We start from the raw sequence: 12,290 nt of genomic DNA, 5'->3' as shown, positions 1-12,290 counted from the left end.
AATTTCAAAAAATTGAACATTTTTTTAAAAAAATTGCTTAAATTCGTGACGTTAAATTGATGAAACCATTTCACTACCACTAGAAACTATGCAGTAACCTATTATTAAAACCTAGAGGACATTCCTTGACACCTAGGGCTGATAAAAAGCAAAGAATGTCAAAAATTTTCGAAAAGCTTGAAAAGAATTGCAAAATAGTATAAAGTTGCGTTTTTAGCAAGCGGTTGTTCGTCAGTAGCTACCCACTGGGGGGGGGGGGGGTTGCGACACCGGGGGCTGATGGGGAGAGAGGTGGTGGTGGGGCAACACTGAGGTGGGGGCAGCAGCGCGGTGGGGGGTTTGGGGGCGAAAGTGGGAGGGACAACAGTGTGGGTGTCTTCAACCTCTAAGAACCGCCCTTTACACCATAAGTATAAGTATATGCTCCAAAACAGTTTGAGCTGAAAAGCTCTAAGAGCACTTAATGTCCGCTGGGCTCTACCTGTTTATCCCGTTTTTGAGGACGAATAGTCAAAAGCGTCAGACGAAAAATCGGTCAAGCGAAAAATCGCATAAAAAGACCGACTTCGTTTGAGAGCAATTAAAAATGAAAATAATTAACTACCCGGGATTGGACGATTTGTTCTCGCACGAAAATTGGAAATATTTTCTTGTATTTTTCTTCAGCACTGCTCTGTTTGTTGACTTAGTCTAAAAGACTCCCATTTCCCGTTTTTTTAAAAGAATGTTTAAGGAAGAAAGATTTCCTGAGTTGAGCAGAGTTGGTTCTCGCGAATTCTCGACAATGGTGAAAATAGAAAACCGTTTTACTATGAACGTAGTTTTCGTCCCCCTATCGACACAAAGTTCCACTGATAATATTGGCGAAAAGAGGCGCAATGGAATTGTCTATTGAAATTCGGATTTGCCGCAGACAAAAGTCTTCTTTAATCGCTAAAATGCTCGAGTTATTTTAAGCATGGGACACTGAATAGAAAATAACTATCAGATTTTCAAATTGAAATTTTTTAGTCAATTTAAACAAAAAAAAATTACCAGCAACAGTAACGGAATAACAGACCAGACGTCAGCTCTAAACATATAACATAGCCGGCAGATGGCCGGAAAATAGCTGCAGTTGACGCGCTCGATGTACGTCGGGAGTGAAAAACAAGAAAAAAGAAAAGATAAATTTACCGAATCTTTTTCTGTTTTTTAGTGTCAAAAACCTCTAATTTGACGTGCAGCTTCAGTTGGGTTCTAAAACTATTTAATTTCGCTTCTAAACTGAAAGCTAATAAGCTTAATGCCAATGTCAGCAAGCAAAGACTCTAATGAACTTTGATAACCAATTTCTCAATGGCTTAATGACGGGGCTTTATCTTTATGGGTCTATCCCGTCTATTGATTTTTTTTTGATTTGACAGTGTTCACCATATTGCGTAATTGAAAGCGTGAACGAACTTAAATTCTATTCAGTTGAAACAGTGAGTGAAGGAAGTCAAAAGTCAAACCTGAAAATCTTGACTTATGTAAAACGAAAATCTTGATCAAAACGTAAAGCGAATTTAAAAAAAGGAAAGCGCCTAAATAATACCCATTGAGAGGCTGATGGCGGCCATTAACAAACTGCTCAACTCGGCCCACTGCTAGTTAATACGCGTATTTATTTAATCATAACAATTGAGAATTAAACCTTTCAGTTCCTAAATTATGCTAACTTAAGCTCAAACGGTTTCTTAAGCATATATCTTTGCCTCCGATATGTTATCTATTTTATCAATTTAGACTGACATAGAGAGATCCCGTATTGAGCGACGTGTAACTGAGCAACATTTTGATCAAGCCTTATAGACTCACAAAATTTTAAAATAAATTATTAAAATGGAAAAAACTCAACTGCCCAGCACTGGACAAATTGATCTCATACAGAAATCGGGTTTAATTTTTATATAAAATGCTTCAGCACTGATCTGCTAACCTAAAAAAATGACTCGGGGTCTTCAACTGATTTTATTAGGACTTATTTTATACTACCACTAAAATTTAGAGTAAAAAAGTGAGAAAACAAAAACAGTTTAATCAAACTTTTGGTCCGACTTTTATCAATCAACTTGCTCTAATTCAGTTCAGCGACACGATATTGTGAATGAAAGAGCAATTTAGATCACGTAAAGAGCAAGAAGAAAAAATTCAATCCAAATATCGAATTTTTAAAGCGGGCGAAGACCATTCCAGAACAAAACGATCAAGCAACAACTTCGCATAAAAAAGACTCGACAGCAATAATTTGCTTCAGACTATACGTTCAAGAGCCACTAATATGCAGGTTGCAGGTTTGGAAAATGAAAACTATGAACTGATTGAATTATTTTAATTTCATTTTTCTATTGCTCTTAAACTGCTAAAGAGGGATTGGTTTGTTTTACCTAGCTTAAGCTAAGGCAAACAAGTCTCACTGGGTGGGGTGAGGGGTATCATGGGATGAGAGATTTGTCCTTTACCCAGAAAAATTTATTCGTCACCATCGGTATAAATTCTCACCAGCGAGGAATCTCATTTAGACAACAGTAGTTCTACGAGAGCTGAATAATGACTTAGTGCTGTAACAATTTAACCGTTTTTGCCTGCTTATTATGTCTTAAAGTGAAATTAGTCAGAATCAAAACAGATCCGGCAAAAACTTGCATACAAAGTGGTTCCGGACTTTAATTCTTCACAAAAAGTCAACCGTCATCATGCGTTCAAAACAATTTTATTTTGATTAAGAAAAAAAAACATGTTAATTTGATTTTATAATTTGTCAAATAAAACTCGAAATTAAAAGCTAAGTTTGCTAGTCAGTCACTTGAAATAAGTCATTGGTTGTGATCTAAACAGCGGGATAATTTGCAGACTGAACTGTGTATTGTGAATACTTGTCGCAATTCTCTTTCTCAGTCGCAATCTGCATTGGTATGTGTTGTGTCCAAAAGGCACATTTGTTCGAAGTGTCCCATACTTCTGTCGAGATGACGTCAGAAATGTCATAATTGCGCAATCTCTTCTCGCCAGCTGTTGGGTCTCGGAAAACCAAGCGCAATCGTGTGTACGGGTTCCACTTTTCCCACACGAACATATTTAATGTGTCAGATGATAACGTAGAGCCAGAATTGGGATTTCTGAAGCCAATAAAAATAATCATTCGAAGTTATCCAAAAAATGTGACACAGCAAAAAAGAAGCACAAAGAAATATTGTTAATAAAATTACAAAAAGTGAAATAATTTATGTTGCAAAACTATAAGGCAAATTTACTGTTATGCTCACAATCAATAGTGCCTCAGATTCTATGACTGCTTCAAAGCTGCTAGCTAGAATTATAACACAACACATTTAGTGTTAGCAATGGCCCGTTCTTAGTGAACCTGAATAAGAAAATTTCAGTTTCAAATCTTGACTATTCCAACTTAACCGACTATCGGCGAGCAGATCACTTCTGCAGTAACCAGCTGGGGTTTAGGGATGCTGGAATTTATGAGGGAAGGGGCGCTGTGGGGCTGAACGAGAGGAGGGTCCAAATCCCCAGTTGGAGGAGGGTAGACGGTAGAGTGTTGGAGGGCAGACTTTTAAGATTGAACACCCTCAATTCACACCATAAAATTGCCTCCTAATAACAGTTTTGGTGAATCGCATACTTGGAAACCAGTGAGGTTTAAGACTCTATGAGAGCAGTTCAGCCACTTAATGCCTTCCGGGCATTACCAGTTTATCCTGTTTTTGAGGACAAAAAGTTAAAAGGGTCAGACAGAAAAATCGCATAAAAAAGACCTCTGAACTAATATAATTGCTGCAAATTTCATTTAAGAGCAGTTATTTCAGCCTCCACAATGAAAGAAGCGTTTGCCCATAAGAAAAGAAAACATTAGTTTTATTTGTAGAATATATTGGGCAGTTACATTACTGTTTGATCCACAAAACAGGACAAGTAATCTGGCAAAGTTAAGAACAAACTGATTAACGTCGGACAAGCAATTAATTTAGGGGCTACATTATAAATAAATTTTTTATTATTGGCGGAAATTTATCCGACCAGGGTGGGCATCGCCCCGTTCCCTCCAGAATTATCGACAGAAGCATTAGCACCGGGTACCAAGCCCTTGTGATTATCTTATCTTACAATCGTTTTCATTTTAGGAACACTTTAATTTAGAGCGCGTGCAATTGCGATCGCTCAAGAATAAAGAAGACAAACATGATAAAGTCCCTTGAGAAGTCAAAGAATGTTCCAGAACAAAGAGGCAAAAACCGTTAAGCAAAAAATTTTACACAAAAAACACACGTTTACAATAATTGTTTCTAACATCATTTGATAGCAATTAGTAACCTTAATATCCAGGTTGAAGCCCCAGACATTAGCGGTCTGTAAAACGATAATATTAATGGCCTTGGTGTAGAAAATTGCACTCGAAATAATAGACTACGGATCTTTTTTCGATCGCACCAAATTCTGATAAGAGGAAATATCCGGCTCACGATGGTATAAAATGTAGTCTCTGTTGAGTCTCTCCAGAAGTCCCTTTGATTTGGAAGGTATTTTCGTTCGAACGAAAATTTTTGCAATTGCTGGATAAACATGCTAGCATTATGACTGAGACATGAACTACCAATAAAATTTTTTGATCACATGCTCATTTCAAGTCTGTTGGATCTGATTAGAACCAAAAGTCCAGCCGTTAACAATTACGGGTCCCGAACATATGCTGATCGGAGGTAACCATAGTCTGGGAAAATCTGATCACAGGTCACTAATGTCTAAGATTGCCTGATCAGATGTTTTGTCTGGGATCTGCTCTTGGGTACTCCTCCTCTGCAAAATTTCTGTAAAACTATCTGCCAAACTTTATCTTAAAAATTCAATTGCGCAATTTACTGTATGAAAAATTAACAGTATTGCATGGTACGGCCAGTTTATTGAAAGGCCAATTCACTGAAACAGTAAAACGCCACTTATCATTCGCGTAACTTCTACTAGCACAAACAATTACCATTTTCAACATTTTTCTTCATCCAATTTACTGCATCTAACCAACTTTACTATTTTTTTTTATTATGTCAGTATTTTTATTATATTGTATTTTTTATCATTATGTCAGTAGCATATACATTCAAATTTAACTAAAAATTGCTCGTAAGGTAAACAAAATAAGTAATCGGGTGTTTTGACTAATTGGTCAACATACTACCTCGATTATAGCTAACAAAAAATGGTTGGAACTTAGATCAAACTCAAAACAAATCGAAATTCAAGATGATGAGTAAAATAAAAATGCACTGCAGGATTTGGTAAGGATATGTCAGAGCTTCTTTTGAAAATTGCAACGGTACTCGGGGATTGATATCTAAAAGTTTTAATAGATTTGATTTTTCAGTTTCTACAATTGGATACCACACGTTTTTTTTTTCAGAATTGCACAAGGAGCTTAACCCAGCGAAAAGAATTGTATTGTTTGGATTTGGTATTTCTGCGAGCTTGACATTTAAGTTTTTAGAGTTCTCAATTGCTAACATTCTTCCGAACTCAGTCATTTTTTGAAGTTGACTTTGGCATATGCAGCAGATGTAAAAAACAGCAGAAGGCTCTCGTTCAAAAGCGTTATTTCTGAAAAAAATCATCATAAAAGGCCCATATTAAATAAGAAAAACTCCTAAAAACATTTTTAAAATTCCGAAAAAAAACGCCAAACGCTCAAGTTGAGCAAACCACCTATTTCTTGGAGGTTCTTTTATAGGGAAACATTGAGTCGCTAACTCGGTCCTATCTGTTAATATATTGCATGAAATTACTGATTTTTAATCGATGTTTTGATTTATCACCTCAAATCTTTGGATTTCAAAGACAAATCCTTTTGTTCCCTTTCAAAGTAAATAAACGACAGCGGAAAATGCGAAACGATTATTTACTATACATAATGACATAAAATCTACACACTGATAGCTTACCCAGTTTTGGTCATATTGCCCCAAGCATTCATTACAGCATTTATGAGCATGTTATCATTGTCACTGTTACCAAATACCAATTGTATGCCAGAATCCAGAACTTCTTTGGAATTAGCCGAATCGTAATAGCCATTGCCAGACCATGACAGCGTATCACCACTTTGAAAGTATGGTAATTGGAACATGTACGCTCCACTTCCCGAGCTTGCGAAAGCTTTGGCAAACGCCACAATTGGGCAGTTGTAGTATTTGTCTTGAACAATGCCTCGAAATGAGAGATAATTCGCAGTTGCATTCTCATAAGGACTTTCCCAGTTTCGATACTCGTACAGAATTAACTCCTGAATGATTGACGGCACAAAGTTTTGTGGGTTCATGTTAGAAGCGATTGTTCCCCTAGGAGGATTAGGGTTACCAAAGAGGAGCGACACTGCATATTGGTACAACTTGTAGGACATCTTCTTGACCTTACTGGTGACTGAGGCATCGACCATTCTGATGTCTTGAAACACCTGCTCGTAGAAATGGACACCTTCGTATCCAGTAGTTCCTGAAACCAATTAGCTGTTTTTTATTCACCTTGTATTGAGTTTGTATGGTTCCATGAACAAAAGAGCATTAACAGGTTATAATGTAGCAAGGTTAATCTGGAAGATCATTGTATAGCGTGGGGAATAGATTTTAATTTTTAGAAATTCCGGTGTTATTTAACATAGCCGACTTAAGTCGGACAAATTGCTCTCAAACAACTCTAAAGAGCCGCTTAGGCAGTAGATAACTTAAATTTAAGGAAGCTAGCTTCACAAAGGTGGTGGATGGTTAAAATAGCCCAACATGATATACTTCCTCATTAGTTTTGGCGAAAAGAATACTTAGAGGCTTGTAGAGATTTAAGCACTGATCAGACCTAATGCCCTCGGATTTTCTAATTTAACCCGTTCTTATGGACGAAGCCCGTTCTCATGGAGTCAAATGTCCAGATGAAAAGTTGCATAAAAAGGCCAACAGGACTAAAAACATTGTTTGAGAACAATTTAAAAAAATAAAGCTGCATAAGAACGATGTATAAAATAACAAAAGTCGAAGCAATAAGATATCCGTGCAACTAACCTATCATGATCTCGGTTTTCTTGTTGTATCCATTGCGCAGAAGTATTTCGGGACTCTGTCCAATAATGACCCCATCCATGGTGGGTGCAAACAAGTACTGGTAATATCCCGACTCAGAAATTCTCTGGGAGGCCTTGAGTAACTTCCCACTCTCTACTGATCTGAGACAGCTGGCAAGGATCTCAGGTGCTTCGTTGGCTCTGCAGCCTACCTGTTGGAAAAAATAATTGAAGAAAAAATAACTAAGCGACTATTTTACCATCTTTATATTCTAAACCCTGGTACTCATAATTTAAGTTGAAACTGAATTTTAAATCACTCGTAGAAGAACACCCTTCTACAAGTGTCAATCTGTTTAGATTGAAAACAATCATTTCGTTTTCAAAAGCCTGAAAATTGCAAAAAAAAGTATTAGGTCGCCAAAAGTCTTGACGAGCATACACAACTGTTTCAAAAATACCAGCCGTATTAAATTGAGCTTTGTTGTGCAGTTTTTGCATTTTAAGATGCATATTATAACAAGTATTACCAAAGTATTGAAAAACGGAGCCAAAACAGACTATTTTTCTCTACATGTTTTAATATCTTTCCAATAATCAGCACCGTATTACACAATTCGATGTCAGTGATTAAAGCAGTATTCTAAAGCTCTAAAACTAAGTATATAAAGCACTCTAAAGTTCCATTTCACTGATGACGGAAATGATTACTATTATTTTGGCATAGCAATTCCTTGTATTCGAATTACAAAACAACAAAATTTTAGAGCCACACAGAAATAAAACAAAAACAGTCTCAATGAAAAATACGCTAACCAAATAAAACAAACAAAAAATAGATAAGATAAAACAAACAAATTTTTAATCGGGAACATAAAGATGAATCTACACAATAAAACTCAGCGTTCATATGAGAAACGCAATCTCCTTATTTCTCAATCTGAATACCAACTTAAGTGTTCTACTCCGTTATTTTGAACAAGGTGTTACCATTTTTTTTACCATTTTTCTGAACATCTCTTTCTGATTGAGAAGAAAACTAGCAAAAAAATAGTTGAAGCAATTTGAATTTCAATGATTGGGGACAAAAACACCAATGTTTTTGACGCGGGTTTGGTTAAAGTTTTACAGCGGAGCCGAAAGACAAAAATCAGCGGAATCTTGCTCAACGCTAAACAATTAAGTTATAAACTAAATTAAGTTTGAAAAAAAAAACGATCCCAAAAGGAGAGTAGAAAAAGTGATTTGAGACGTTTTATTTTTCCAAATAAATCAGCAAAAGATAAAACACAAAAATATCAGAGGGTAAAATATACATTTCTTTAGCCTCATGAGAGCGTTTTGTAGATTTCTGTTGTTTTGCGGAATCAAGAAATTTGAATTTCAAGGATTCCGGACAAAGTTGAAAAAAACAAGTTTTGAAAAGTATTAGCAAAGTTCGTAAAGGATTGAAAAACAGAGCAATTACAGGCTATTTTTCTCCTTATCTCATGTTTTATTTTTTAAAAAGGCTTAAAAATTGCAATAAAGTATTAGGTCGCCAAAAGTCTTGACGAGCATACACAACTGTTTCAAAAATACCAGCCGTAATAAATTGAGCTTTGTTGTGCAGTTTTTGCATTTTAAGATGCATATTATAACAAGTATTACCAAAGTATTGAAAAACGGAGCCAAAACAGACTATTTTTCTCTACATGTTTTAATATCTTTCCAATAATCAGCACCGTATTACACAATTCGATGTCAGTGATTAAAGCAGTATTCTAAAGCTCTAAAACTAAGTATATAAAGCACTCTAAAGTTCCATTTCACTGATGACGGAAATGATTACTATTATTTTGGCATAGCAATTCCTTGTATTCGAATTACAAAACAACAAAATTTTAGAGCCACACAGAAATAAAACAAAAACAGTCTCACTGAAAAATACGCTAACCAAATAAAACAAACAAAAAAATAGATAAGATAAAACAAACAAATTTTTAATCGGGAACATAAAGAGGAATCTACACATTAAAACTCAGCGTTCATATGAGAAACGCAATCTCCTTATTTCTCAATCTGAATACCAACTTAAGTGTTCTACTCCGTTATTTTGAACAAGGTGTTACCATTTTTTTTACCATTTTTCTGACCATCTCTTTCTGATTGAGAAGAAAACTAGCAAAAAAATAGTTGAAGCAATTTGAATTTCAATGATTGGGGACAAAAACACCAATGTTTTTGACGCGGGTTTGGTTAAAGTTTTACAGCGGAGCCGAAAGACAAAAATCAGCGGAATCTTGCTCAACGCTAAACAATTAAGTTATAAACTAAATTAAGTTTGAAAAAAAAACGATCCCAAAAGGAGAGTAGAAAAAGTGATTTGAGACGTTTTATTTTTCCAAATAAATCAGCAAAAGATAAAACACAAAAATATCAGAGGGTAAAATATAAATTTCTTTAGCCTCATGAGAGCGTTTTGTAGATTTCTGTTGTTTTGCGGAATCAAGAAATTTGAATTTCAAGGATTCCGGACAAAGTTGAAAAAAAACAAGTTTTGAAAAGTATTAGCAAAGTTCGTAAAGGATTGAAAAACAGAGCAATTACAGGCTATTTTTCTCCTTATCTCATGTTTTATTTTTTAAAAAGGCTTAAAGATTGCAATAAAGTATTAGGTCGCCAAAAGTCTTGACGAGCATACACAACTGTTTCAAAAATACCAGCCGTAATAACTTGAGCTTTGTTGTGCAGTTTTTGCATTTTAAGATGCATATTATAACAAGTATTACCAAAGTATTGAAAAACGGAGCCAAAACAGACTATTTTTCTCTACATGTTTTAATATCTTTCCAATAATCAGCACCGTATTACACAATTCGATGTCAGTGATTAAAGCAGTATTCTAAAGCTCTAAAACTAAGTATATAAAGCACTCTAAAGTTCCATTTCACTGATGACGGAAATGATTACTATTATTTTGGCATAGCAATTCCTTGTATTCGAATTACAAAACAACAAAATTTTAGAGCCACACAGAAATAAAACAAAAACAGTCTCAATGAAAAATACGCTAACCAAATAAAACAAACAAAAAATAGATAAGATAAAACAAACAAATTTTTAATCGGGAACATAAAGATGAATCTACACAATAAAACTCAGCGTTCATATGAGAAACGCAATCTCCTTATTTCTCAATCTGAATACCAACTTAAGTGTTCTACTCCGTTATTTTGAACAAGGTGTTACCATTTTTTTTTACCATTTTTCTGAACATCTCTTTCTGATTGAGAAGAAAACTAGCAAAAAAATAGTTGAAGCAATTTGAATTTCAATGATTGGGGACAAAAACACCAATGTTTTTGACGCGGGTTTGGTTAAAGTTTTACAGCGGAGCCGAAAGACAAAAATCAGCGGAATCTTGCTCAACGCTAAACAATTAAGTTAAAAACTAATTTAAGTTCGAAAAAAAACGATCCCAAAAGGAGAGTAGAAAAAGTGATTTGAGACGTTTTATTTTTCCAAATAAATCAGCAAAAGATAAAACACAAAAATATCAGAGGGTAAAATATAAATTTCTTTAGCCTCATGAGAGCGTTTTGTAGATTTCTGTTGTTTTGCGGAATCAAGAAATTTGAATTTCAAGGATTCCGGACAAAGTTGAAAAAAAAACAAGTTTTGAAAAGTATTAGCAAAACTCGTAAAGGATTGAAAAGAGATCAATTACAGGCTATTTTTCTCCTTATCTCATGTTTTATTTTTTAAAAAGGCTTAAAAATTGCAATAAAATATTAGGTCGCCAAAAGTCTTGACGAGCATACACAACTGTTTCAAAAATACCAGCGGTAATAAATTGAGCTTTGTTGTGCAGTTTTTGGCATTTTAAGATGCATATTATAACAAGTATTACCAAAGTATTGAAAAACTGAGCCAAAACAGACTATTTTTCTCTACATGTTTTAATATCTTTCCAATAATCAGCACCATATTAGACAATACTTTGCCAGTGATTTAAGCAGTGTTCTAAAGCTCTAAAACTAAGTATATAAAGCACTCTAAAGTTCCATTTCACTGACGACGGAAATGATTACAATTATTTTGGCATGGCAATTCCTTGTATTCGATTTGAAAAACAACAAAAACGTTAAAGCCACACATAAATAAAACAAAAACGGCCTCACTTAAAAATACGCTAAACAAACATTAAAAAATTTAGATAAAAATGAAAAGAACAAATTTTTGATCGGGAGCATAAAGAGGTATCTACACATTAAAACTTCACGCTTGTATGAGAAACGCCAATCTCCTCATTTCTGAGTCTGAATACTAACTTAAGTGTTCTAACCGGTTTTTTTAAACAAGGTTTTACCATTTTATTGCCATTTTCAGACCCTCTCTTCCTGATTGAGACGAAAAAAAGCAAAAAAAGTCGAAGAAGTTCGAATTACAAAGATTGGGAGAAAAAGAAAAAACCCAACTTTGACGCGTGTTTGATAAAAGTCTTAGAGTGGAGCTGAAAGACAAAATTCAGCGAAACCTTGATCAACGCTAAACCATTAGGTTATAAACTAACTTAAATTTGAAAAAAAACCGAGACATTTTATTTTGCCAAATAAATCAGCAAAAGAGAAGAAAAAAAATATAGCCGGCAGATCGCCGGAAAATAGTCGCAATAGACGATTGTTGCCTACCATGAATTGAAACAACTTTAAAAAAAATGATTAACAGATCGAGCACCAGCTTTTTAATGGACCACTAGACTTTTTGGGTCAGATTCGAAATGTCTTTTTTATGAGACACATTTGCTCTACAACGAAAAAGCCCTAATGGAGCTTTTTCAAAATTAATATTCGATATAACTCAAGACTCTATTACTCAGGATTTAGGGCATATAAGTTTGACACTAATTAGATGCACACTATTGACCTTTAATTGGTAAAAGTTCATAAAACTTAAGAGTTCCATTAGTTAGTTCAGAAGTCATTTTTTTAGTGAGGTCTCGCAATTGACCTAAAAGCAGAAATGACATCACGAACACAAATTTTAACTGCAAAGCAGTAGAAGTTACGGAAGTCATTGAAAAAGTCAATTCCAAGATGTCAGGGTAAGACGAAACAAAAATCTGTTAGACGAAGTTACAAAAAAATCAGGAGCGCGATAATAGCCGCTTGGAATTGCTGATGCGGCTATTAAATAGCAAAAGATAAGATATAAAATTCTTTAGCCTCATGAGAGTCTT

At 34.8% G+C, this 12,290-nt stretch overlaps 2 protein-coding genes across 3 annotated transcripts in view; both read right to left on the bottom strand.

Annotated features, from left to right (window-relative positions):
• The window catches only part of LOC142339618 (ADP-ribosylation factor-like protein 5B), a 463,878-nt gene that overhangs the window by 223,470 nt on the left and 228,118 nt on the right, over nucleotides 1–12,290 (bottom strand). The window lies entirely within an intron of this gene.
• The window catches only part of LOC142339575 (acetylcholinesterase-like), a 30,599-nt gene continuing 20,984 nt past the window's right edge, over nucleotides 2,676–12,290 (bottom strand). Inside the window, exons 5-6 of the mRNA XM_075389719.1 lie at nucleotides 5,961–6,510; nucleotides 2,676–3,140 (exon numbers count right to left, since the gene is read on the bottom strand). Of these exons, the coding sequence (XP_075245834.1) occupies nucleotides 2,852–3,140; nucleotides 5,961–6,510 (839 nt within the window). The 3' untranslated portion in view covers nucleotides 2,676–2,851. The remainder of the gene's footprint in view (nucleotides 3,141–5,960; nucleotides 6,511–12,290) is intronic.

This window comes from Convolutriloba macropyga, chromosome 1 (genome assembly GCF_964194025.1).
Source record: "Convolutriloba macropyga chromosome 1, txConMacr16.3, whole genome shotgun sequence".
NCBI lineage: Eukaryota > Metazoa > Xenacoelomorpha > Acoela > Convolutidae > Convolutriloba > Convolutriloba macropyga.
Note: the sequence above shows the minus strand (reverse complement) of the source record. Positions and strands in the feature narration are given on the sequence as shown.